The following is a 26,987-nucleotide window of genomic DNA, read 5'->3' as shown; positions in this document are numbered from 1 at the left end:
TCGAGTGGGGGAAGGCTCGTCTGAGGGAGCTGAGGGCTGGGCGGCGTGTCCCCCGCAGCTCTGTGCAGCCGGCTGCAGTCTCCCGCCTTCACCTAGAGCAGGTCCAGCAAACTTCTTTAAGGGCCAGAGAGTCATACGTATTTCAGGCTTCGATGAGGAAGCAAAGAGGCTATTGCGTAGGTGTCTGTGTAACTATTATTTAAAATATAACCATTTAAAAATGTAAAAACTATTCCAGCTTGAGGCAGCAAACAAATCCATACTTAGTCACTCCCTGACTCAGTGTTTCTCAGAGGCAAAATTATAAGTAAGTGAGCGAGTTATGCTCAGATTGTTTCTTTCTAACATATCAATCTTGTTGGAATAAATTTGCATTCTAAAATAAGAATCACAGCAGAACTGACTAGATATATTCACTCATTACAACAAGAAGGCCTCCGATTCTTCAGCGTGGCACTCATAGCTCGTCTTGAACTGGCTCTACTTTACTTTTCCAGTTTTATATCCTGTTTCACATCATTTTCCATGCTTGTAATATTGCTACAGCCTATGTATGACCAACTTTCAAATTCACGTATCTTGCCCGGATTGCACTTTATAAATGTGTCTTTTTTAAAAAAGCCAACTTAGTTTGCTTTTCAAAAAGTTTAATAAACACATTCAAGTAATCAGTTTCACAACTGAGTGGCAACTCAAGGTAAAAATTCTCATTAAATACCTGATACCATACCTTGTCATAACTAAAGAAAAGTTGAGCAAACAGAATTGAAGGTAAAATTTTATTTCTGACCAGAGTAACATAAAAGGTTTGTTTTCCATGCTTCAAAAAGAAAAAAAACAAAAAAGGTCTTAAGCAACTCTCTGGCTTGTCTCTCATTCCCTACACATCCCAACTTCATGCTTCACTTTCCCTAAACCCGTGGGGAGCTACAAGACAGGCAGCCTTGACACAGAAACCAAGGAGGGACAGCGCCAGGGCCACAGAGCAACTCCCTGGGCACGAGCACGCAGCTCAGCACGCTATCTGCCCTGACAACGTCTAAAGTGTTACAGACCCTTGGCAAGTTATGCCTACTTCACTCTGTGCAAATCCTTTAATATGGGCTGTGGGGAGAGGATTTTGAGAAGAACAGAAAGGTTGGACCTTAACCCATAGAAAAAAGGCTTGGAAAGCTTGGAATTTAAAAGTTTAGAACTTGGTCTTGTGCTCCACTTACAAATTCTCAGTTATCCATTGCATGACACACTTGGACACTGACCTGTGTTTCTGAAAAGGCCCTCGGGCTCCTGGAGACTTCACTTCTTAGTAACAGTTAGACCTGCCATTCTTTAGAGACCGAGTACTAACTGAAATTACACAACTCCAAAGAAGCCTACAGGTCAAGTCATTCTTAAAACACACCGCTCTCACTGGCGGACTCAGGGCCTCCAGTTTCCATTCCTTCTTTACTATTTAACAATGTAACAAACACACTTCTAATTTTTTTCTACACTAACGGATGTTTCCACAAGAATTATAAAATTTAAGTGTCTAGTGTCTAGTGTCTTATTTTCTCTTTGGCAACTACTGTTGCTTGGACAGTCTTTACTTTTCCCCCTTTTATTAGAGAAAAAAACCACCTGACAGAGGGCATATCAAATGGGAGTCGGGAATACCAGGTATGTCCCTGCCCATTGATTTGGTCCCTGAGGTAGTTGTGTATCAGTCCTCACAAAGGACACCTGCCGTGTATGCGTCACCTCCCAAGCAGTTCAACACAACGCCTAACTCCCTCACCCAGCCTCTGAGGGCCACACACCCGCATGGCTCTTTTGGGGTATTTGACGGTTCAGATCAAGAGGTCCTGTGTGGAGTTCTCTAACATTCCTCATCGTTTGGGATGGCACTGTGGTTACAGAAGGCTGGTTTTCAAGTTGCAGGTTTTATTGGTCTTAAAGATTTCAAGACCCTCCAGCATCATCTGTTTAAACAAAAAGAAAGGAATACCAAAACATTAAAGTTGACCTTAAAAAGGTATCTGCCGTGGGATTTGTATTTCAAAAACTGATTATGGTTTTTCTTATGTGCTAAAGACTTTGAAAATACCTCCATAATGGAAATAGTGGCCACTGTCTAAAAATGGCTTTCTGAGTTATAAATACCACCACAGGACAAAGTAAATGATAACATTAGATTTGCAAAGCTCTATGGAAGTCTCGACCCGAGAATGTGAGTGCTTCTCCCCTTCTCAGCGGACTGGAAGTGAGGGGCAATTTCAGCACACACAGGGCGGGAGCCTGTTGACTTGTAGACAAGAGTGAAGGTTCAGGGTATGTGCACAACGGGACTGCCTGCAGGTGGGAGCCTGCTGTGCTGCTCTGAGCCCTCCAGCCTGCACGTATGGCCAGCAGCACTGAGAAGAACCTTGGTCTCACCCACATGCAGAGCAGGACAAAGCTTTCTGTAAGAAAGACCAGAGGGCGCGCTCTACAGACAGACCTGCTTGGAGAGGAGGCTGCCGGTGTGGGTGCTGGCATCCAGGGGATCCCCAAGGAGCCCACAGACTGGCTTGCCCACTGCTCTGGAGCCAAGTCCACCAGGCCGTCCGCCCTGCTGCCCTATACACACACCACCAATTCAGAGGGCGGCCTGGGGCAGAAAAGCTACGCATATGCAGCAGCAGCCACGGCAAATCCACGGCAGACTGCGGCACAGTCACCCGGGCCCACCTTCTTCCTAAATGCCGGCAGGCAACTGAGGAGCCCCAGACATGGGGGAAACACGCAGCAGGAAGGAGACTAGAGGAAGAGAGTCTCTTGTCCTGGAGGGAACAACTCGAAGAACACTAGTTTTATTTTTTTTATTTAGTTACAGATGTCCCTAACTACTGGATTCACAATCCAAATATTTGCTAAAAGTCTGCAAAGAATTTTATCCAAAATACTATCAAAATGGAATTCTTCCTCTAAAGATATGTGCACTGTAGTTGTGCAAAATGTAAGGGGGGTGGGCGCAGTGTCAGCCGCGGTTGGAACTCAGCCGGCCCCTCAAAAGGCTCGTCAACACACACCTCCACCACCGCCAGCCAGCAGGAGCCACCACCTCACCTGTCTCCTCCTCCCACCGGGCCCAACTCACTCTGCAGGCAGCCACTGAGAAAACTGCCATGTTTGCTTACTTGTTTAACGTTTATCATGAATTTTTACATCCATAACAAACTATTTCAACAGTCCACGTCCCTTGTGGTGTAGAAGGAAAATGCAGTATCACAGTACTGCTCAAACATATGCACTGCGGACCTAACTGAAACGTTAGGTAAGTAACTGGTAGCACGTTAAATGCTTCAGAGCCCTCCGAAATTCTTGGTGGATTATTATATTGGTGTTTAAGAGTGTTTTACTGAGGTTTTCTCATCTAATAAAAAATAAACTCTGTTATACGAAAATCCTCTATTCTAATGTTTTCAGGAACAGAGTAGTCAGATAACCAGGGAAGTCTCTGGTATCTCTAGAGATTTGAAAAGATACCGTAGTCCTAAAACAACAGATGCTGTGAGAAAAACTAAATCAGAAAACACGAGCTGTCAGAAATGAACAATAACACCCAAAATAAAAATTTAACACCCAAAATTAAAAAGAAAAGGGTGGAACATATTTTGAGAATCCTCCAGAAAGTTTTTGAAGAAAATTAAGACATTAGAGAAAACACAGTAGAAATCAGTCCAGGAGGTCCCAACTAATATGACTGAAGGAAGAGGGAACAGAGGAGCCCGATTATTCCAGAACTGAAGGGAAGAAAACACTGAGCAAGGTATATAAAAACCTTGCTCACCTATACACATCCTCATGAAGTTTCTAAATAGCAAGGAAAAAGAAGATCCTAAAAGCTTCCAGAAAAGAAAGAACAGGTCACCTACAAATCACAGAGACCTGGGTTGCAGCAAACCCTCTTCAACAGGAAACCTGGCCGCTTAAGACAGCGGAGTTCCAAGGGGGATTCATGAATGAAGAATCCCACGCTCCAACCAACAGTGATGAGCCGGTCCTCGGGGGGCTGCGGGCTGTAGGGGCTACCGGAGGAGGTTCTGGCAGCAGTGGGTGCGGTGGGCAGAAGGCAGACCTGGGCGGTAATCCAGGACAGCAAGGAAGGGGGCTCCAGGGTGACACGCCTGCAGGTGGTCAGGGGATGACTCGGAAAATGAGGGGCAGTATGACTGAGAGAATACGTACATTTAAAAACGTGAAATGTGATTTTTGGGGGACAATAAGGAGAAAAGAATCTAGAAACTCCCCCCAAAATAAAAGCAACACAAACACCACCAATACGCAACAACCAAAAATGGGAGCGTGATTAATGGAACGTTAGGGAAAGAAACACACTGGACCTTGATTCTAAGAACACGTCCCACAGCTGGCACAGCAGTCACGGCACTGGACCCATGAACACAACACGCAGCTGGCTGACCAGGAAAAATACTTGCTGTGTTTTTAAGCAACTATTGTTTTCCAACTTTTAGAACCGACCTATAGACAAACTGGAGGGCTTCTTTCCCCTCAGTCCGTGACCACGATGATCAACACTGACGATGTAAAAACTGGTGGGCTTTGGGAAGTGAGACGAGGAAGGGGAGGCGAGAAGGGTAGGGGCCGTTACAGCTGCATCATCATATCGAGAGGTCAGAAAACATAAGTGCACTATTTAAAGAAAGAAAGTACAGACTAGGGAAACCTGGAAGAAAGAGAGGGAGGGAATGCTAGATCCCCTTTCCTAGGGGTGACAGAGATTGTCTATTTAAATAAACAGTTCAACTAAATATTTAAATAGTTTAAATAAATCTCATTCAGTGATAGAGGTAACAAAAAACACATGATTAAAAGTGGTTTTCTCTGGAAACTAAGGACATAAATCAGGATAGTGGTCACCCTCGGGTGGCGAGGGAGTGACTAAAAAGTGATGGGGCCTGGGGCAGGCAGGGGCAGGCTCCTGACACCGTTTCGTTTCTTGAACTGGAGGTAACCAGGGAGTTTTCGCAATTGTGTATTCACTTTGTGAAAACTCACTGGGCTGCTTACAATTTGTGTACTTGGCGAGTTTTTCTTCAATAACATGCTAACTTAAATAAACAAATTGTTAAAGTAGGAACCTCTGGGCAGTTGGAATGATCTATGTATCATTCCTTCCACTAAGAGGCTGGGGTATTAAAGCAAAGCACTATGACTGAAAACACCTCCAAATAAGGCCAATCTGCAAAAAAGAAAAGACATTACAGGGCTTCCCTGGTGGCGCAGTGGTTAAGAATCCACCTGCCAACGCAGGGGACACGGGTTCAAGCCCTGGTCCAGGAAGATCCCACATGCCGCAGAACAGCTAAGCCCGTACGCCACAACTAATGAGCCTGCACTCTAGAGCCTGCGAGCCACAACTACTGAGCCCACGTGCCACAACTACTGAAGCCCGCGCGCCTAGAGCCCGTGCTGTGCAACAAGAGAAGCCACCGCAATGAGAAGCCCGCACTCGCTGCAATGAGAGAAAGCCTGTGCGCAGCAACAAAGACCCAACGCAGCCATAAATAAATAAATAATTTTTTTTAAAAAAAGAAAAGACGTTATACCAGTATCTGATTGTCTGAGTTTCTTTGAAACTTCAATTCTATTTTCTTCTAACTTCCTCTTTGCACAGTCCTGGCATGCATTACCTGAAAGATGAAAACTTTTATTAAAAAACTTATCTAAGAATGGCTATCATCAAAAAGAACATAAACGACAAATGCTGGCAAGGATGTGGAGAAAAGGGAACCCTTGTGCACTGTTGGTGGGAATGTAAACTGGTGCAGCCACTGTGGAGAACAGTATGGAGGTTTCTCAAAAACTAAAAATAGAACTACCATATGATCCAGCAATCCCACTCCTGGGTATATATCCGAAAAAAACAAAAACTCTAATTGGAAAAGATACATGCACCCCGGTGTTCATAGCAGCATGATTTCAATTGCCAAGATATGGAAGAAAGTGCAAGTGTCCATCAACAGATGAATGGATAAGGAAGTTGTGGAATACATCTTGGAATACAATGGAATTCTACTACTCAGCCATAAAAAAAGAACAAAATGTTGCCATTTGCAGCAACATGGATGGACTTGAAGGACATTATGCTAAGTGAAATAAGTCAGACAAAGACTGCATGGTATCACTTACACGTGGAATCTAAAAAATATAATAAACTAGTAACAAAAAAGCAGACTCACTGATATAGAGGACAAACCACTGGTTACCAGTGGGGAGAGGGAAGGGGGGAGGAGCAATATAGGAGTAGAGGATTAAAAGGTAAAAACTATGAGGTGTAAAATAAGCTACAAGGGTATACTGTACAACACAGGGAAAATAGCCAGTATTTTATAATAACTATAAATGGAGTATAACCTTTAAAAACTGTGAATCACTATATCGTACACCTGTAAAATATAACATTGTACAGCGACTATACTTCAATTTAAAAAATTGTTTTAATTTAAAAAACACCTATCTGATTTTACTGAAGCACTGACCAACTAATCCCTACCATACGCTACAGACGTCTATCAAGTTAATGCTTTTTTCAAAAGAAATGGATGACTCTGGGAGTCAGAGAACGCAGCTAAAATAAATGTGTCCTTTCCCACGGAGATAAGGGAGAAACGGAAAGCTGAGCGCGCCTGTTTCACGATTCCTTAACTGAAGCCCGTGCGGCACTACCAAGTTTCTATCTGTGGCTCTGCTGAGAGGGGCAGGGAAACCGGGGCTGCAAGGCCTCCGGCTCCACTGACCAGAGCCCCTTCTAACCCAAGTGACTGACCAGCGTGGGGAAACCTGGCACTACGTTCACCCCAGGGTGGACGCCGGGAGCCTCTGAGCGCAGTCGTACCTGGTCAACTCATAAATGGGCAGAGTCGAGCCCTGCAAGATGAGTATGGACATTTCAACCACGTAGTAGATAGAAAATTTTACACCAACACTTAGAACCTTTGCAATTAAAATCTCTGAAGGGGATGGGTCAAATTATGCACCACCACGTGTAAAACAGAGAGCTAGCGGGAACCTGCGGTACAGCACGGGGAGCTCAGCTGGGTGCTCTGTGATGACCTAGGTCGGGGGGCGGGGGGGAGGGAGGGCCAAGAGGGAGGGGGTATGTGTATACATGGAGCTGGTTCACTTCATTATACAGCAGAAACTAACACAACACTGTAAAGGAATTATATCCGATTTAAAAAAAAAAAATTAACTACATCTTAGACCCAACAGTATGATACAAGTAGACTCCTGTTCTAATTCCCCCAGACTCTTGGTTCCAGGACAGGAAATTATTCCTGGCACCAGTGGATGGCCCACGTTTGACAGAGCTGCTTCCCAGTTCAAGGGACCGTCATGCAGGTGTTGCCATCTATCATCTCTGGCGGGGCTGTCCTGACGCAACACGGGCTAAGTATTCAATGTGAGAAACACATCTATGATTTTATAAGTAAGAGCAGGAAAACACTGGAACCCGTAGGCAAAAAACAGGCTGGCAAAAGCCAAGATGTGCTTTACCGAACAACGTGGTGCTGTCCACTCGATCGGCATCTGGGGAAGAAAGGAGAACAGTCAGCAGAGGCCACTCCACAGCGCTTCCTCCTCTCCACCCCCAGGGCCGACGTGAGGGCTGAACCCCGACGTGTGAAGCCCCCGAGCCGGCCCGGGCACGGGGAGCTGCCACCACGACTGCGGTTGCTGCTGACCCACCAGCCCCTCCCAGCAGGAGAAGCACCTCAAGAACACGCGTACAGACGTCCCTAAGGACACGGTCACACATTACAAGTCCAAACGGCCTTCAGCCCCCAGCAGCCTGTCAAGTCCACTCAGCTGCCAGGGTCTGGAAAAGGGGGCCTGGGTGGGGACAGGAGGCCCCGCCAGCGGCGGCAGGCGCGGGAGCCCCGGGCGAGGCCCCGTGGGTCAGGAGCGGCAGCGCCAGCGCGCAGGCCCGCGCAGGGACACCCTGAAGGCATGTTCCACTCTGCTGTCGGTCCAGGACCCCAGCCCCAGCTTCAAAATACCTGGGCACTAACTCTCTGAGCCTGTCTCATCAGCTCTAAAATCACCTACTTAGTAGCAGTGGATACTGTGACCAAAAGTGAAATAAGGTCAAGGACGTAAAATTCACAGCAGTGTGTAACACAGCAAGTGTCGGCTCCCTGCTCTTTCCCTTAGTAAAAAAAAAGCAGACTGCCACCCTAATGACACTTTTATTAATGTGAATGCAACTTAAGTCAGTCCATCTTGCTAATTATTAGCAATTCGGAAAAGGACTAGTGGGAAGAAGCTAGACTGCTAGACTATCTGTGCATTTGGTTCCCGTGATCTTCACGTTATCTCTAGTCTTCAAGTTCATGGCCGGTCACATGCAGGCAGCTTTGTGGTTAACCCAATTCCACTGCGTGGGTGGCTATGTCTGGGTTTCCTATTACCGTGACATGACAGCCAATACAGAGCTCTTGAAGTCTGCCGTCATCCGTGTTTTATGACACCAAACTCAAAGCCATGAACTGCCCTTATGGCAAGACGAGCAATTTAAGTGCTCACTTCTCTTGGTTGTTCCTGGCAGATGATCAATTCCCCAAAGGGCCAAGGAAAATTACTTAAAAGGTGTGTTGCACTCAGCAGAACAGGGAAAAGATGTTATTTAAAAAAGAAAAGTCTTCATGAAATCATTTTGTGCTGCCATGTTTTAATTTTTAAAATGCAGTGACAGGATAAAGGTATGAGATATCTGCATTTTTCAGGCTGTCAGTGTCACAGCTGATGAAGCCGGCTGGGCAGTTTTCTTTCTCGGTTGCGGTAACCTGAAGCATGGCATGTCATCTGTGACGAGCAGATGCGTACAACTCTATGCACAGCTTTGACGGTAACGTTCTACTTATACGCTACTACTGTCATACCAATAACCCTAATCTTCTATTTTTAAAGTACACAGAGACGTTAAGAAAAATAATAACTAGAAGACTGGTAAATCTAATGGCATGTAAAATTACCTCTCAATTTTATTTTATGGTATGTAATTTATATCTACAAAAAAGGGGGGAAAAAATGGAAGAAGCCTATCAGATTTGTATAGTGAACAGTGAAAAAAGAAATCCCATACCTGGACTTCGCTGTTTGCAGATCTGAGTGGCAAGGTCTTGCACATACCCCGGAAAATAGTCAAAGCAGTCCCCGTAGGACACGACTTTGATCCCACGCAGAAGCATGTCTGCCTGCTGCTTAAAGAAATGGTCTTCGCTCTCCTTGAGCACAACCATGTAGTGCTCCAAATCCGCCTTGTCCGGCACCGAATAAAGGAAGAGGGCCTGGAATATCTGATCACGGAGGGTCTCTCCGCAGCCCACAAACAGAAAGGATTTGGTGCGGTACAAGTTCTGAAGAACTTCCTGTGAAAGAACCAACGAGGAGATCGAGATGCTCATCTGAAAGTGAGTGAGATCTTACGACGTAAAGTAGATATTTGTGATTTTAAATCGTTGCTCCCTAACCGGCCTTTCCCAAGAGCCACAGAGGAGCAAAGTTAGAAAAGCAGCAAAAGGAAGGGAGCCCCTTCCTCTCCAAGCCAGGGCAAGCGGCCCAGGCCCCAAATCCACGTCCCCAAATCCGTGCAGATGCGCTACTGCCCACCCCTCCCCACCCACCATCTTGTCAGCGTAGTCACTCAATTCAAATCTTCTACAGTTATGTACAATTTTAAATTATTAAAACATAAAATAAGAGCATGAAATTTTCTTTCAGCTCCGAGCTGTGCATATGTAAGGCCCTGGAATTGACCTCTGTCCCAGTGAATCACAGGTGGGAACTCTGCGGAGAGGGGCCTGGCCTCGGAAGAATAGGGTTTTGGGGAGCGCGGGCAGGAGAGCTGAGGAGGAGACCAGTGACAAGGACCCAAGGGGGTGGGCGTAGAGGGAAACAAAGATTATTAGCCGGGTCGCTCAGGCACGCAGAGAATCACCAGTTCCGACACCCAAACACCTCAGAGAGAGGTGCAGTAGCGGCAAGGTGAGGGCGTCACCCCTGTGCCCAGGGCGGAGGGCGAGGGAGGGAGGGCCTGACACTGCGCTCAACAGCGAATCAGTGAAGACCTGTGGTTTCTTAAGTGCCGTAATAAACGAGTTTATAAAAGCCAGCAGGCAGTTTCTCCACACTTCATTTTGTCCAGGATATCAAACAAGCCTCACAGAGAATGAAATTTTTAAAACTAGGTTTTGAAAGCTAAAAGAGATTGCTAAATAGAGAAGGGGAAGGAGATGCCTGAATGAACAGAGAAAAAAGATGAGTAGAGAGGAGTGGCCAGAGAAGAGCGCTGCAGACCGTGCAGGGGCCTGTGAGTCATGCTGAGGCGGCGTAACTGGAACCCTGAGTAAGAGGATCACGGAAAGTCCACTGAGCGTCTATTCAAGGTGCCAGGCCCTGTGCCGGGCCCTGGAGACAGCTGAGAGCAGCGGCGTGACCCGAGGGGCAGGAGGCCTGGAGGCCAGGAACCTGCTCAGACCACCGCCACTGCTGGCTAGCGGCCGCCACGCAGCCCCAGGGGTACGACCAGTGCCTAGTCAGGATGCGCGTACCATGACTTCCGGGTCTTGGGTAACGTCTTTGTATCCCGATAGGTCCAACACCATCCCGCAGGGATCTGTGTATAAGCCGTGAATGTGAAGGACTCCGTATCTGATGTGTCCTCTAGCCCACTGAAGGACCTGGCAAAGCGCGAGCCAGACACAGGAAGAACACTGGTATTTAAAACAGGCGTAAGAGGAAAATACCCACAGTGACTCGTGGCCTCTCAAACCTACCTGGGAAACAGGAAGAGATGCTTCAGTTTATATCTTTAAACCTAAGAGAAACTCAGGTGTTAAATGCTAGCTATTCCTGTCCTGCCATATCGAAAAGAACTTCTTCAGAGACCGACACTGTTATGTAGAAAATACCTTTAACATCTCAGATTATAGCACACTGTCAAGACTGATGAGCTTAGGGAGATGATGAAGGCTTTCACTTCTAAGTCACATGTTTTATTTTAATTACTGCTAGGTATACAATGTTTGTACACCCAGAAAAAATATACATATACAGAAAAAATAGTTTATCAAATAGCTCTAAACTGGCTTCATTTCAAGATACAGAAGATGCACATCATGTATATTCCTTTTATCTCCACGCCACGGGCTCTCACATCAGCGGGCCGGACTGACAACCCCAGACAAATGGAGTAACGCCCGCCCCTGCCCCCCACGAGCAGGTCTGAGCCAGCACTTCTGTTCCCTGCCACATGCAGCTTACTTCAGAGGCCCTCGGTACAGCAGGGAGCAGCCCCGCAGACGGCGCCACGCTGCTCCGACACGGGAGCAAGGTGTCCTGCCACGTGTCACGGGGGGCCCGCTCGAGGCGTCGCCCGGGGCCCCGTCACAATTCCTCGGCCAAGCGCCGGGAGACAGGCTGCCTAAGGGCAGCTCCCACACTTCTCCGGGTCCCGAGTAAGACAGCATCACAACGGGCCTCGATGTCCCTGCGTGTGGAGCGGGGCTGGGACCCCCTGCCCACCAGCAGTGAAGCAGGTACAGGCAGCGGCCGTAGCCGGCAGGGATCGTACAAATCCACAGGCACACGTGGCGCACAAGAAATACAAGCGATGCAATGAGACTGTGGTCAACCTTAGCAATAAAAGAAATAAAAGCGTAAAGTGTGCACCTTTCCAACAGGAGAAATGTGTTTTGTTAGGTTTTTTAGTAACGCCTCGTGCTGGCAAGACATGGGAGACGGAGTCCCCCTCGCACAGCTGCAGGAGTGTAGACTGGATCTTTCTGGAGAACACGTGGGTGATTCACATCGTTTGTCTTTAAAACGGTCATACCCTTTGACCCTAACAAGTTCTCCGGAACTTATCAAAGGTGTAGGAATTTTCACTGTAGCATCATTTATAGTTGTGAAAATATGCTCACAATGATAACTATAATCTAGTCTCACAATGAAATTACGTTTAAAACCATGCTTTTAAAGACAGTCTGATAGGAAAATGCTCACAGTATAATGTTAAGGGGAAAATGTCAGCACAAAAGCTTGGCGTGTGCTGCAGCCCGGTGTGTTCATTAATAAATAAACAAAATAAATTAATAAATAAACAAAATTAACCAAAATTCACAGCGACAGGACTGCAGGTGATCTTGCTTTCCTGAACCACAGCCTTTACCACCCACATCTCCTACAATGACAGAGCCCTTGCGGGTGTGCAGGACGCAAGCAGACCGGAAACCGGGGCAGGCAGACGAGGGGTCCTGAGGAGCTGGCGGCAGCGCCCTGTCCCAGGCCCTTCATGTCTCGTTCCAGCGGGGAGAGGAGCCTCCGCGAGCTGACAGCACCCTTCCTATGGGGCCCTCTGCTGGGAGGTGACAGCCCGTGCCACACCACAGCAGCAGTGCAAACATGCCTGCGCCTCCGCCTCTACTCCCGCCTCCCGCCCGGCGGCCGGCCCGCACCTTGGTCTTGTCCTTCAGATCCAGAGACACCATGGGCTTGTTGTGCTGTTGCCCAAAGATCTCCAGCAGGTTGTCATAGTTGGTGGTCAGCACCATGGTGCCCCTCTCCATCAGGCTGAGGATGGACTGCAGCACCAGCGGGCTCTGGATGTGCTGCTCCAGGTTGTCGAACACCTCCAGCAGGCAGTCCTGGAAGAAGCTGGGCTTGGAGTCGCCCGTGCGCTACGGAGAGGTGGACCCGGAGTTACAAAACCGCCGGCTCTCAGCCACCACCGAGCACCTAGGCAGGCGACAGTACTCTAGGCACCAGGGATGCAGTCGTTTTTTAAAAAAGAGAAAATGGCTGACCTTGTAGAGTTTACTGAAACCCTGGGGGAGGGAGGCAGGTAACGTGCAAACACGTCAGCAGTGATACACGCTGCGGGGAAGCCCAGCAGAGAACGGGGCTCGCTGCCGCGCGGCAGAGCACAGATGGGCCAGCGGTCCCGGGACGGCCTCCGAGCAGAGCGCCGGAGGGAGGGAGGCAGCTCTGGAGAGGGTGGTCCAAGCGGGGGAGGAGCCAGCACCAGGCACTGAGGTCAGAGCACAGGTGGGGCTGATGGCATGTGCCACAGGTGAGGCCAGACAGCTGACCTGGAACCAGATCACGCGGGGCCCTGAAGCCCACAGTGAAGACCGGGGCTCCCTCCCCCTCCACGGCAGCCACAGAGGCACTGGTCTCCTCCGCCTTGCTGCTCTGGGGAACTGGATGAAAGACAGCGTGTCATGCTGCTGAGAGACCGAGCAGGGTCAGGAGTGGGACTGGGCCCCCGGATGTAGCACCAGAGGTCACTGGTGGCCTTGACCAGAGCGGGCGGCTTCAGGGGAGCCCGGCCGGGCTGGGTTCCGAGGGGAGGTGAGCGGATACAACAGCCCCTGAAGAGCTGTGCTGTGAAGGGGATCAGAGAGATGGGGTGTGGCGCCAGGAGGATGCTTCACGCACTCCCAGCATGAGCGCCCCTCAGCCAACCTTGCCCCGGGGCCAGCAGGACGGCGGTAGAGCCTGACCCGTGCGTTCACATGAAACGCCTCTGCCGGCCCCTGCCCGCCCCCGGCACCACCGCCATCGGCCTCGGGAGCGTCCACCAGAGCCCCCCCACGTCCTCCCAGGTGGTCGCTCATCCCAGGGCTCGGTGCTCCCTCTTCCGAGACTCTCCTGTCCCTCCCCGCTCTGGAGACCCCGCGCTGTTCCCATCACGCGCTTCTGTGAGCCTTCCCCTCCTTCTGCCCTGAAGACCAGCTCCCCACGTCCCTGGCACCGCACACTCCGGACCAGGGCGGGTGCGAGGGTGGCATCCGCTCGCTGCCGAGTCTCTCCAGCTGCGCTGTCACAGCTCACGCTGGGTTCACATCCACGCAGCTGATCCTTCCTATATCTAAATTCCTCCATCACCCTCCTCCAGCGATCCTGTCCCATCTCCGCCATCCACACCCCAAACCTTATCATGACCAGCAGCAGGACCCTTTCCAGAAGCCCTGGCCAGCCTCTCCTTCCACCTGCCCAACTCTTAGCACCGCGGCTCCCAGGGGACTTCACCCCGCTGGGACTCACGGCGCTGACCCACTGTCTCTCCCTCCCCCGCCAGCCTAACTTCTCCCATCACGCAGCCTAGATTCCATAATGTAACACTACAGTTACTCCTGAAATTCGCTTTCAACTTCCCCGCCCTTCCCTGGCTTTGCTGGAATCCTTGGGCAAAACCCCAACCCTGAGAAAACCAACTCTCCACTTCCTCTGCACCTGTTCCCAACCCGCTGAACACGAGGAAAACAACCATTCTGACTGCCTCACTTGAACTCTTTTTTCTATGGAAGTTCTCAAAAATACACAAAAGTAAAGAGGAGAATAAGATATGCTCCAAATATTCACCTCCTTGACTAAACAAGCATCCACCTGGCTGGCCTCTACTTGAACGAACGGCCTCATCCAAGGGGTCCTTCGCGGGTCCATCGACTCTGCCCCTCCCTCTCCTGACAGGGCTCAGCAACTTCCTTTAGAAAGGGCCCGGGAGCAAACTATTTCAGGCTTTGCAGGTCACACGGTCTCTGCTGCCAATACTCAACTCTGCCCTGAAGCATGAAAGCAGCCGCCCTAGACACTGTGCAAAGGAACGCAGAGCTCCGTTTACAAAGCAAGCAGCACGAAGACCCTGCCCCATGGTGCTAGCTCCCCATTAACACAGCACCCGCACCTGGCCTCGCCACCCAGACTCTGCTAAAGCCACGTATGGCCACATGTACAACTCCGGCCAATGCCATGCAAACAGAGCGGCTTGCATGGCAGCCCCCGTAAGGGAGGACGCGCGGCTCCTCTGTCTCCTTCCCACTAGCTGGCAGGCACACATCACTTACGGCAGGAGTCGGGGCAGCTAACCTTGAGCATGAGGTGTGGGCTGCACGGTGAAGACGGCAGAGCCATAAACGGGGGCCCGGGTTCCCCACACCGTCAAGCCCCTGTGCTCCGCTGGGGCTGCCTACCCAGATGTTTATGTGAGAAATGCAAACACAATCGCAGTCAAGCCACGTACTTTTGGGTTTCTTTCTGCAGCAGCTGAAGTTCTGCGTACTAGCTCTCAGGCTTTCTTCTCGGCTAACCCTCAACATCTGCCCACCCCAACTCTCAGATGACGGCTACACTTCTTCATCAAACCTAAGGGAAAGAAGGCTGCCTCGGGCCTCGGCCACACGCCCAGCTCCCTATGTGCGCCCTGTCCATGACGACCTGGCTGTGACCAGTGTGAGCTCAGCCCTTTCTGCACCCGCCCCACTGGCTCCAGGGTATCACTCAGTGAGTGTCCCCTGTATCACCAACCGCTCTTCCTCTGCTAGATCCTTTCCACCTGCAGACAAAGAAGCTCCGTCTTCTCCCATCTTACAATGTCTGGGAAGCCCCAGTCATGTGAAGGGACACAGCTGGCCTGCCTGGACCAAATGCAGACCTGTCTGCCCTGTCCCTTTGCTAAACGAGGGTGAGATCACCAGGCTGGTCCCCAGAGCAGCACGGCGACCTCCCTGAGACAAGCCCCCTATCCAGGCTCTGTTTAACAAGGACTGTTTCAGGAGCCCACACTGTGCTCGGCAGCCCCTCTGTTTAAAGGGACGATATTCTGATGAACTGAAAGATTTCTGGCTTGTCAGCCCAACTCGGTGGGAAACAGACACGATGCAGGCTTGGAGAAGGCTAAACGCTAGACTCATTCACCAACATGGCCCACAGCCAAGGTGTCCCCAGTGAGACCTGACGCACTCGTGTGAAAAGACTTACAGGGGACATCTTCCGGATCAGGTCATGGGCGACAACCAGCAGGTCCCCGTCCTTGGTCACCTTCCTGCGGAACTCGGCCACGTCCCCGGGGTGCAGCACCTCGAGCTGCTCCGCGGCCTCGATGATGGCCTCGATGCAGCTCCTCCACGAGCACAGGGCGGGGATCCCTGGGGCCGCGGCGGCACTGACTCCCGTCCCCATGACCAGAAGCAGCTCCTGGGGCTGTTTCCGGATGAGGCTTTTTAAAAACTTTCTACTTAAAAACAAGGGAGGGAAAGAATGAAAGCCAGTGTGGAAGTACTGCAACCAAGAAGAAAACAATGCAGTCTGGGAACATCCGAGAGGCGTCGGGTCAAACACAGCCCGTGCTGGACACAGACACACACGCCACGTCCCCCCAGTTATACTAACCGCAAGACAGAGCCTGTGTCTTTTTCTTTTTGTGTATTAATCTCACATGTTCTATCCTCATTCCTAAGGGACTTGGGACAGTACTGTCTTATTCATCTCGAGTCCCCCATAGTGTTGAGCACACGCTTAAGTGATACGTCTTTGTGCACAAGAGATCTCAGCAATTTAAATTCCTTTAGAACTGCAAAGGGCTTGTAAATACAGACCATGGTGATAAAATGATCCCTGATTACAGGGACAGAAGAGAAAACTCCCGGCAAAATGCTGGTCCTCTGCAACCCACCCCCCGGCAAGCACCCCCTTCTCCTGCGTCACTTCACAGAAGTGTAACCCGCCCACTCCCAGTCAGAGGTTTCTTTCCTGTGAAACGTGGCACCCCCAGCCTTAGACGTGACCCTCTGGTCACCTGCTGCTCGGTATGGAGGCCAGGCGACCGTCGCCTCCTTGGGCAGAAAGAGAGCTGCCTCTGCGAACGTTCCTTACTTTGGAGCAGAGGGTAGTTACCTGGCCCCGGAGACGCCCTCCCCAGCTGGTGTTCTCACTTCGCTCACCCTCCCAGGTACCAGATAACATATAAGGAGACTTGTGATGGAAGCTATACACCTGTTTGAGCGTGCAGTTGACTTCATTTACCTTGATCTTTGTTCACTTCTGTCTGTCGTCTTTTCCACGGAATCCATCTGTAAATCCTAAAGAGATTCAGAAGCAATCGGTCAGAAGCAACTTCCACTTCCCAGATGAACGTTCTCTTAATAGTACCCTGGAAGAGAGATGAGGTGGAATTAAAATCAAAGGTCTTGGAGCTTTCTTTAAATTAGAATAACTGAAAAGCATAGTATACAAGAACATACACCCAAAATGGTTCCTAAGCCCCCATTCCTAATTCTGTGACTTAACAGGCCAGGCAAAGTCTCAGACCCAGATTCTGCAAAGCCCGACACTGGAGGGAAAATGAAGGGAAACTAGTGTGAGGGAGCGCAGGTGGTGCAGCGGTTCAGCGCTGGGTGTTTTCACTGCCCCTTCATGACTCTGCTCCGGAACCGCTTCCAGGTGACACGAACACAAACGACTTATCACGAAAGGAAGACAACGCAACGGCACGACAAAGTAAAGCCACACACGGGTTTCCAGGCCTGTCCGAGCTCTCGAGGGCACCGAGCAGTGCACTGAGAGGGACCAGGACACGCCCAGCAAGTCTTCCAAGGAGACGCCAGGCCCCCCTTGGCCGTGCTGAAATCCAGTCCAAGGGAATAACCGAAGTAAAAGGTCAATTCTTAGCTTACATAAAACGTGACTCTCGAATCAGCCAGGTCTCTATTGCCAGACTATCTCCATGTTCTATCGTTTTTCCAGAATCACATCCCCCCCCCAATTCTCTACCTAACATTTACTGCAAAGAAGGAAATATACAGAAAAAAAAAGATTAAAAAACCCATAATCCTACTACCTACAAGCAATGACTGTTAGCATTTCTAGAGTCCCTCTAGACTTGTTCCTTTAAAATGTTTGCATCATTTGAGACCACAGGTCACATCCTACTTTTCCATGCATTTTAATAAAAGCATTTCTCTTATGTTATTCAAAACTATTCCTAAATGTAAGTGTAACAGCAACACACATGAAATTCCATCTTGCTGATACGCTATCTTTACTTTACCTACCTCCCCAATGTAGCGCATTACCATAACTCTGACAACCATCTCTGTGCACAAAGTTTTCGTCTATTTTGAAATTACTTATTTAGGAGAGATTTCTGACAAGCAGAATTGCTCAGTTACAGAACATGAACTCTGTAAAGTATCTCAGCACATTACCGCCAAACTGCTTTCCAGAAAAGTGGTCAGCGAACACCTAAGTGCCTGCTTTGCACAGCCTAACCAGCACTCATTGAAAACCACCTTTTCACATGTATAATCTTTTTTTCCCCCTTAATTAGAATTAGGTCACCAAAAACAATTTTCCAGGGGAAGGAAACAAGGCTTGATCACTCTATGCGCATCTGTAGATTTTAAAGCTCAACAGGAGCCTAAGAACATCCCCTGGAAATGCACAGAGGACTCTGTGCAGGCGCCCGTGCACATCTCCCCCCACCCCCGCTCATGGGAAAGGGTCCAGAGCGCCCTTCAAACTCCCAAAGGTGTCTGTGACCTTCCCCCAAATGTTAAGAGACCAGTCTGCAGGCGAGGAAAGTGCGGCTCCCTGATGCCCGTCCCCTGCCCAAGGCTGGTGCCCGGCCCTAACTCCTTCCCACTGTGGAGTTACTATCTGAGTGATCAAAGGTCAGACTGTTCCATTTCTGTCTTTATCTACTAGATATTTCCTAAGGAAAGGAATAGATATTGAAGTTTTCCACTATATTATATAATCCCGAGAATAAGCAACCTTGGGCCCCGGCCAGGAGATGTCAATGACTGACCTAACTATTCGTCGATCCGCAGTTTAAACAGCTATGAAATAGGAAATCCTGCTAACTGACCGAGCTTTGAAAGCTTGAGAACCTCTCATAGGAAAGATGCTCTGGATTCAACCTCTGGAGTCACAGAGCTCAGGAGGCCGCAGACTTCCTTTCTCAACCTTCCACCGCATGACGGAACTCAAGAGTCCTTCCTGTTCAAGCCTGTGTGAAAGGTTAATACAAGATGCTTACTGGCTGACTAATCCAACTGCCCCCCAATCCTGCTCCCCCACATAATCTACATCACTTGAGAATAGTTACTCCTTCCCACCTGGAAAGGAGTCTTTTACCTCATCCTGCTCTACAAGACATTTTAGAATATTTTTTAAATAGTCACTGGTCAACCAATGGCTTAAGAATCACATGCCCCAAACTGTCACCACTGTGAAGAACTTTCAAAATCTCTCTCCAGTTCTTTCAGTTATTGCTCAGCTGCTTTCGATGCTCCACATATGTACGAAGGTAGACACAAATGGAAAACGTACACATTGCATTTACACATCTGCAAAAAGGTACGAACAAATTAAACTTTTGTGGGCTGGACTTAACTCCAGAATTAAGTGATTTCAAAGTTTTCCAAAAGAACAAGTTACCGCTGCAAGCGCTGAGCATGTACATAACAGGCGACAGCTTGCGCTCCTGGTTGGTGGTTTGCCGGCTGGAGCGCTCAGCACTCACTCGCCTCCCGAGCGTGATGAGAGCCCGGCGCTGGCTCTGCAGCACTTCCCACAGAACCGCACACGCTCCAGACTCAATAGGCAGGTGAGCCTCTAAGCTTTAATACCGATGGGGGTCTGTAAGGATCAAAGTAGCCAACACAGGAAGTACCCAATTACATTAAATCTCAACACAATAACGATGTAATGATGAACTGCACAGCTGCCCATATTTAGACGTTTACAGTTCATTATAACACTGCATGTTGAAAGACATTACCTCATTTCCTGTTCTTTCAGCAGCATAATTATCCGAGCCAAATCTCACAATGACTTAGAAAGTACCCCAACTCTCTCCTTGTTTTTAAACCAAGGGCCAAGCAGGAGATCTCCCTCCAAAGCACTCAGTGCCCGATCCTAGAAGTTCCCGTAGGCGGGCAAGCCTCTGGGGCTCTGCTTACATCCCTAACACCATTCCTCCAACCCAGTCAGGTTCCAGACAACAGGAACAAAAGCCTTCAGAGACCTTTTAGACACGGCACCTTTTGGCTTCCTTGGTGACCGTGTCGTCACCACACTTTGCAGGTCCAAAGCCAAGTCACCATGGTAACCCATTTTTTTTTCCAGGACCTATCAGCATTTTCTGAAAGCAAAATCAGGCCCCAACACAGATTTGTATCAGCAGCTCCTGTCCTTTTTATTTAAAGCCATGAATAAAAGTCTGAATAGGATATTTTCTGCTTAAAATCGGAGATCATGAGTATTTTATGAACTTCAGAGTAGCCAGAGACTGCCTTACTTATCCTTTGAATCCCTAGTGTCCAGCACTAAATAAATGTTCACCAAACTGAGTCTAATGCAAAACAGAATAAACTACAAACACCAAACTTGTTACTTACAGCTAGCAAAACGAAGTCCCGCTCCCCAGCTCCCTAACTCCACTGCACCAGACTGTCAGTGACCTCCCCGACCCGCTCCATCATGCCTCCTGGTCCCCCGGCCCTTGTGCAGTCAGTCCCACTCTCACTGGCTCTGGGCTGGGTCATGTGACTTCTTTGGCCAATGGGATGTCGGCAAACAAGCAAGCGAGCGTTTGATAAGCATGTTGACACTGGAGCCTGTCCTCTTGGAACTCGGCCTCCTAAAGCCCAGTCTAGCCTCCTGGATGGCCACCAATGGAGAGCACACCAGCTGACAACCCAGCACCATCCACTCGACAGGCATGCGAGGCTACGAGGGACCGTTCAACGCCAGGCAAGCGGCCAGATGACCACAACTGCGTGAGCGACCCCAGCGAGGCCAGCCTGAGTCCTGCCGAACCAGGCCCAGGTGCTGATCTACAGAACTGGCCGTTCTTTGAAGGGCTCATCACCATTCTACACAGCCAGAAAGAGCAGAGGGATGGGAAAAAAGACAAAAGTATCAAGACCAAAAAAAAAAAAAAAAAAGCACAGATCAATGCGTGAAAAGGGTCCATAAAGTTTTAAGGGGGGAGGGAGAAAATATTTGTCAATAATAGTATTTTAGGGACTTCCCTGGTGGTCCAGTGGGTGAGACTCCGCGCTCCCAATGCAGGGGGCCCGGGTTCGATCCCTGGTTGGGGAACTAGATCCCACATGCATTCCGCAACTAAGAGTGCATTCCGCAACTAAGAGTTCGCATGCCACAACAAAGATCCCGCATGCCTAAACTAAGACCCAGTGCAGCCAAATAAATAAATAAATATTTTTTTAAAAAGAGCAGTATTTTATTACAAGTAGCATAATAAAAAACTTAAAACGAATCACTTTCTATTATAAATTACACCTTCACTTACGTACAAACCCTGAATTAGAAGTTTCCAGTCTGTGGGATCCTCAAAGATATTCTTAAGAAAACTTAACTTCTTTCTGTAAATAATCAGGTGGCTTTTGAGTGGTATATAAGAGCATGGAGATGAGCGCTCCCAAGTGGTACAGCCCCTGATGACAATGAAGGAAGAGGGCCTACAGCAGACACACTCAAAACATATTCCTCTTACACAGGGACATCGCAAATATTCATGAAAATTTCCAAATGCTCGCTTTTAACTCACTTGTACCCAATCCACAGTGATGGAATAAGATGCCCCCAGAATTTGTGGAAAAAGTCAGGTCACTGTGACTACAAATGACTTGATTAATGTACAGGCCTGGCAACACAGCTAGCTCTGGTATTACACTCTGCTACTGTTACAAAAGTAACCCACACTAAGAAATGATTTACAAATCTGCTACTCACAGGAGGCAGGAGGCCTGGAATATTAATACTAGGATTAAATGGAACCCCGGTAGCCAGTGTGGTTCCTAAGGACTGGAATGTCCTCAACTGAGGCCAAACCAGTCACCCTGTGACTACACCCAGGCAGGTCTGCAGGCCTCCGCCACGAAGCAAGCTCTTCCCAGCTCCATCCGAGTATCGCAGGAGTGCCTGGGGCTACAGCTCACTGCCACTGACACACCTGGTCCTCAACATCCTCCTCCTCACCCTTTTCTCTAACTTGAGTCCCTCCAACTGCCTTTTTCACGGCAATCTGGTTCCCGGTGTTAACTGGGAGGGGGGCCACAGAAGCAGAAATCATTCGACAACAAGAGGAAGTTTTCAAGTACATTTGACAGACTTCTAACCACTAACGAATCATCTGGGGTCTGGTTGGTAGAGGTATTTCTGGCGAGTTTGGTTAGCCTAAGTAGGTTCATCTGAGCTGAAAACAAGGTACAAATGGACCTTGAATAATTAAGCTTCCAGAACTGCAAAGGAGAGGCTTGCCCTGAAACCACAACACCTGGGGCTCTGGTGGAGAAAATACAGAATCTGGAGACAGGAGACACCACCATATCCCCCAGCCCCGAGATCGCTCTGAACCTCAGTTTCCATATCTGTCAAATGGGAATGCCATCATCCACATCACTGATTGTCGTGAAGATTTTGAGTGAGTCAAATATCTGAAAGGCACTTAACCTTAAGATGTTTATCTATTACTATAAACCACCTCAGCAGCCAGCTGCTCTCCCTCAGCAACAGGAAGCTTTCGGCTCAACACTACTTCTCCACAATGACATACTCATTTAACCTGGATTCTGGTAAAACTTAACCCAGTCACTACTAGTAAGAGATCTTCAGGATGAATTGTTTTCTTCAAGTTACAGGAAATACAAAACCTTAATTTGAAAACATGCTACTTAACGAATCACTTTTCATTCAGTCAAAATAAACTGCAGAGGGAAAAAAGTCCTTATTTTGTAATGATCAAAATGTGCTCATTTGCTTCTTGAAACCAGTGCCTCCAAACAGAGTTGCTTGGGCACATAAGCTCAAACTGAGAAAACAACAAAACCCGCCACTAATAAAAAATTTAAAGGCCACAGTTTAGTTCAAAAAGCAACATTAATTACTGACACTTTCTACGCCCCTATTAGATTCAAGGGCAAACACTAAGCACCTTACGTGCATTCTCACGTAAAGCTCTCAACAACCCTGTGACGTGGCTCTTATTACCTCTCACCTGGCCAACGCTGACATTAAACCCTTTTAAGAGGCCAGCCACCATGCTAAATGGAGCCTTGAAGGTTTTCTCCAATCATCAGTGCAGCTCAGGAGGGCAAGCAAACATACCTGACATTTTACCAGGAACACTGCCAACATCTGAAGTGGTCACTGCTTAACAGCCTGTTCATCAGATGTGACATGCTGCACAGCTCAAATAGACACGTTACTTAACAATAAGCCAATAATGGCTTATTAAAATGTATCAATGCAGAGGCCAAATGCTGAAGCACCAGCATTTATCCATCCCAAGAGGAATAAGAGATGTTCTAGAAAGTAAACGTCCAGTGAAATCTAAAATTATAGAATTTTAGAGCTGGAGGGATCTTAAAGGTTCCGCGATGTCAAATACTCTAAATAACAGATGTGAAAATTGAGACTGAGAGGCAGTGACTTGGTCAAGGTCCCCTAGGGAGTCCGGGGACAAGCTATAAACTCATTCCTGGCTTATGTCCCATAATCTTGCCACTATCCCGGGCACCAGCTGGTCCACTGTGACCCCAAAACTTCATGTAAGGTACCCATTTGTACCTCTTTTTACGACCATATCTTTATAAATACCAAGCCACACAGTCTGGCTGATCTGCAGGTTCACCTGCTTCCTCGCTCCATTCATTTTCCAGAAATGCTAAGAGAAACAGCCAGCATTAGAAGATACTAGAGGCAGCAAGAAGCCTCGGGCAAACAACTAGCTCAGAAGAACTTTCTGTTTGCTCCGGGCTGGCAGCTCACCACACAGCTGTCCGGTTAACTTTAGCAAGCAAATATAAGATAAGGAACAGATAAGGAGGGCTCAGCTGGGAAACAAAGCCACCACTGGAGAGGACTTCAGTCTCCTGGGAAAGAGACCTTGAGGCTCTTTGAGGGAGGAAGTAGGATCCAGCAGAAAGAGTCCAGGCTTAGAAGTTAACCGAGTATCAGCTGTACTACTTAATATGGGGTCGAGTTATTCCGTCTCTCTGAGCTGTGTTTCCTTCATCTGTAAAAAAGGAATAATATCTTACACCTCAGGGTTGCTGCAAACACTAAAAGGGGTAACACTTAAAACAGCAGAGCCCACAACAGTGCGATCCCCACTACACCAAGTGCACGCGATGGGTATCTTTCCTGGATTTAATCAATTGAAATTAAATAAAATTTAAAACTCAGTTCCTCGGTCACACTAGTCACGTTTTAAATGCTTGACAGCCACACGTGCCGAGTGAACTGGACAGCACAGATCCAGGGCGTTTTCATCATCACAGAAAGTTCTACTGTACAGCGTCATCGTGCCTGGCGAGTCTCCCTGCCCCTCACCCAAGTCCAGACCTCAGCAAACAAAAGTCCTGTGGATTTATTCTCGATCGATCTCTAATCCATACCCTCCGCCATGCCTTGCAGTCCTCACAACTTGTCTGGACTGACAGCCACCCTGCTTCCGGTTTCAGCCCCTCTGGTCCCACCCTGTCTCCAAAGTGACGTTTCTGACACAACACATCTGAACTCGTCTCTCCTTCAAGGGCTTTCCAGTTCCTTCAGGACCCCCAAGCCCAGCTTCCAAACACTCCATGATCTGGTTCCACTTCTGAGCCCCAGCCTCTCCTCTCCCTGCCCACTGTGCCACATGTGCCCCTCCGGGGTGGATGCTGGGCTCACTCTGACACACAGTCACCCTGATGAAGCCCTAGGTGACCTATGGGCAAAAGACCAAAACCTCCCCTAAAAGGACTAACAAGTTCCCAGCATCAGTCCCCAGGCAGAAAACGGTGGGCTGAGACAAGAAAGAGCTCGAAAGGTCTTTGGGGCCTAGACTTTAAGAAGCTTAGCCGTGCTTGAGGTCCTCGCTGGTACCACCTGGTCCAGGTCACCTCCACCTCTCCTGTGGTCTTGCTTCCTCCAAACAATTCTCCCACATCAGACCCAGCAATTGTTCAAAATCACAAAATCCCCCTTCACTCCCCTCCTCAAACCCCTCGATGGCCCCCCACTCCCTTCAAGTACCAAATCCTCCACCAGGCTTCAGGAGCTCCTCTTGCTTTGGTCCTGACTACCCTGGCCCAGTCCGTTCTTGCCACTCCACGCCTGAAACCCCGCCCTCTGCCAGGCTTCCCAGTTTCCCCCATTCTGGTCTCCTCTATCCAGAACACCTCCCTCACTCCTCTCCACTGACAACGCCCCCCTTTCTTCAGCTTGGAGCTGGACCATCACTCACGCAGGGGGATGGGAGAAGCAGTAATTCAAGAAAGGGCCAAGGGCACGGTGGGCCTCAGGGAACAAAGCTGGATTCTTCCCACTTAGGATTCCCTCTAATGGCCCCTGAGGACCTTGCTCATTAAGGAGGTATTGCATCTCCAGCCACGCCCCCAGGATGAATCTATGCTCCAGCCCACTTCTTGGTTTCCAAAATCTCATGTGCTTTGTGGCTGCCTCTCTACCTTTTCACATACTGTCCCTTTGCCTGGAGTGACCCTGGAAAACTTTTTTTTTTTTTTTTTTTTTTGCGGTAGGCAGGCCTCTCACTGTCGTGGCCTCTCCTGTTGCGGAGCACAGGCTCCGGACGCGCAGGCTCAGCGGCCATGGCTCACGGGCCCAGCCGCTCCACGGCATGTGGGATCCTCCCGGACCGGGGCACGAACCCGCGTCCCCTGCATCGGCAGGCGGACTCTCAGCCACTGCGCCACCAGGGAAGCCCCTGGCAAACTTCTTTATTTCAACCTTCAAGAATCAGCTCACCTATTACCTGTCACTTTTCCTCCCCTCCAAGAAGCTCTCCATAACACCCCTTCCTGAGAATCTGACCCTCACCCCAGCTAAGTTCAAGGCCATATAAAAACTACCTAGGTGCTTAACTATCCCCCTCCATTGTGGCCCTGAGAGCAGGGACTGTGTCATCTCTGGCTCCAGTGCCAATTCCTGTAAACTTAGTCTTTTGGGTCTAGACTTTAAGAAGCTTAGCCGTGCTTGAAGAAGCCACGGTCCTCACTGCCACCACCCGGGGTCGAGGTCACCTCCACCTCTCATGTGGTCTTGCTTCCTCCAAACAATTCTCTCCCACCACAGCCATTTAAAGAAAAAAAAAAAAAGTTAGCTCCATGAATGACAAAATTAGGAGACAAGCTCAAAGCGTCCTGATCCGCCCCAAGGCTCTCACCTACTTAGCTGGGCCACCCTGCACCACATCGGATCTGTTTTCTAGGCGCTTCTGTGGAGCCATGAGTCTCACCGCAGAGCATGAAAATTAAACCCAGTCCTGCTCTGGCCTCAATGCAACAGTAAACACGACGCCACGGCCTGCGCTGAGATCACACCCCCTACCTGGTTACAAAGGGTCATCAGGTGACTCTACTTCTTTTATATTATCAAGAATTCACGAGCCCCCAGGAGCACTTTCACGGACACCGCATTGGTCCACGGACCTCAGGTTTGAGAAACCCAGCCTCGAGACCAGCAAGGAGAGGGAGGCAAACGGCAACTGAACCTCGGGGCCGGTGGCAGAGGGCAGGGCAGACGCCGAGGGTGGGGACGGCGGCCCAGGGAGCCGGGGGAGGAGCTAGGGAGAGATGGCGCGGGAGGCCTCAGGGAACCCGGGGATGGGAACGTCAGGGACGGTCTCGGGGGTCCTGAGGGAATCTTGGGGGGTTTCTGGAACCGAGGATCCTAAGGGGTCCCGGGGCCCTGATACGGCGGGAGGGCCTCAGGTGGTCTCGGGGTTTAGGGGAAATCCTGAAGGGTCTGGGGGCTCGAGAGTCCTGAAGGTGTAGGTGCCAGAGGTGGCCGGGGACTCCGACAGGGTCTCGGGGGCCGGGGCGGATCCCGAGGGGTCCTGGGGGCTGGGGCTCCCGAGGGCGGGTGAGACGGGGGTCTTGGGAACCGAGCTTCTGGGGTCCTTGAGGCGGCTGTGGATCCCGAGAGAGGCCGGGGGTCTTGAGGGGCTCTCCATCCGGCACCCCCGGGCCTCCCCAACCAGCCAGCTCACCCGCGGCGCCGCCGAGACGCTGGTCGGAGCTCGCGCTCCCGCCGCCTCCTCCCGCTCAGCGGTCCAAGTCTCCGGGGGCTCCGGGAGGCCGCGCACCCCTCGCGCTGGGCGAGGCCGGGCGGAAGTCAGTCTGCGGGTG

General features: G+C 49.6%; 1 protein-coding gene across 1 annotated transcript; it reads right to left on the bottom strand.

The window, feature by feature from the left end:
• Positions 1-692: 692 nt before the first annotated feature.
• FAM118A (family with sequence similarity 118 member A) lies at positions 693-26,987 on the bottom strand. The gene is made up of 9 exons (XM_082666698.1): positions 26,849-26,987; positions 16,852-16,978; positions 15,808-16,060; positions 12,504-12,725; positions 10,599-10,727; positions 9,131-9,416; positions 7,543-7,575; positions 5,592-5,675; positions 693-1,961 (listed from the first exon to the last, which is right to left on the bottom strand). Exons 2-9 carry the CDS (start codon positions 16,896-16,898, stop codon positions 1,942-1,944), a joined length of 1,074 nt encoding a protein of 357 aa, XP_082522824.1. The 5' UTR covers positions 16,899-16,978; positions 26,849-26,987; the 3' UTR covers positions 693-1,941.

Source organism: Grampus griseus (assembly GCF_964374135.1).
Source record: "Grampus griseus genome assembly, chromosome: 11".
In the NCBI taxonomy this organism is placed as follows: Eukaryota; Metazoa; Chordata; class Mammalia; order Artiodactyla; family Delphinidae; genus Grampus; species Grampus griseus.
The sequence above is the reverse complement of the archived record's forward strand: the minus strand, read 5'-3'. Positions and strand labels throughout refer to the sequence as shown.

What these genes read in the sequence shown, in the direction of transcription:
- FAM118A (XM_082666698.1), bottom strand. Translation starts at nt 16,898, where the DNA reads ATGGATTCCGTGGAAAAGACGACAGACAGAAGTGAACAAAGATCAAG. An exon ending in TGATCCGGAAGATGTCCCCT is followed by an intron (nt 12,726 to 15,807) that starts GTAAGTCTTTTC and finishes ACCTCTCCGTAG; the next exon opens with CGCACGGGCGACTCCAAGCC. An exon ending in CCCAAGACCCGGAAGTCATG is followed by an intron (nt 9,417 to 10,598) that starts GTACGCGCATCC and finishes GTTCTTTCACAG; the next exon opens with GAAGTTCTTCAGAACTTGTA.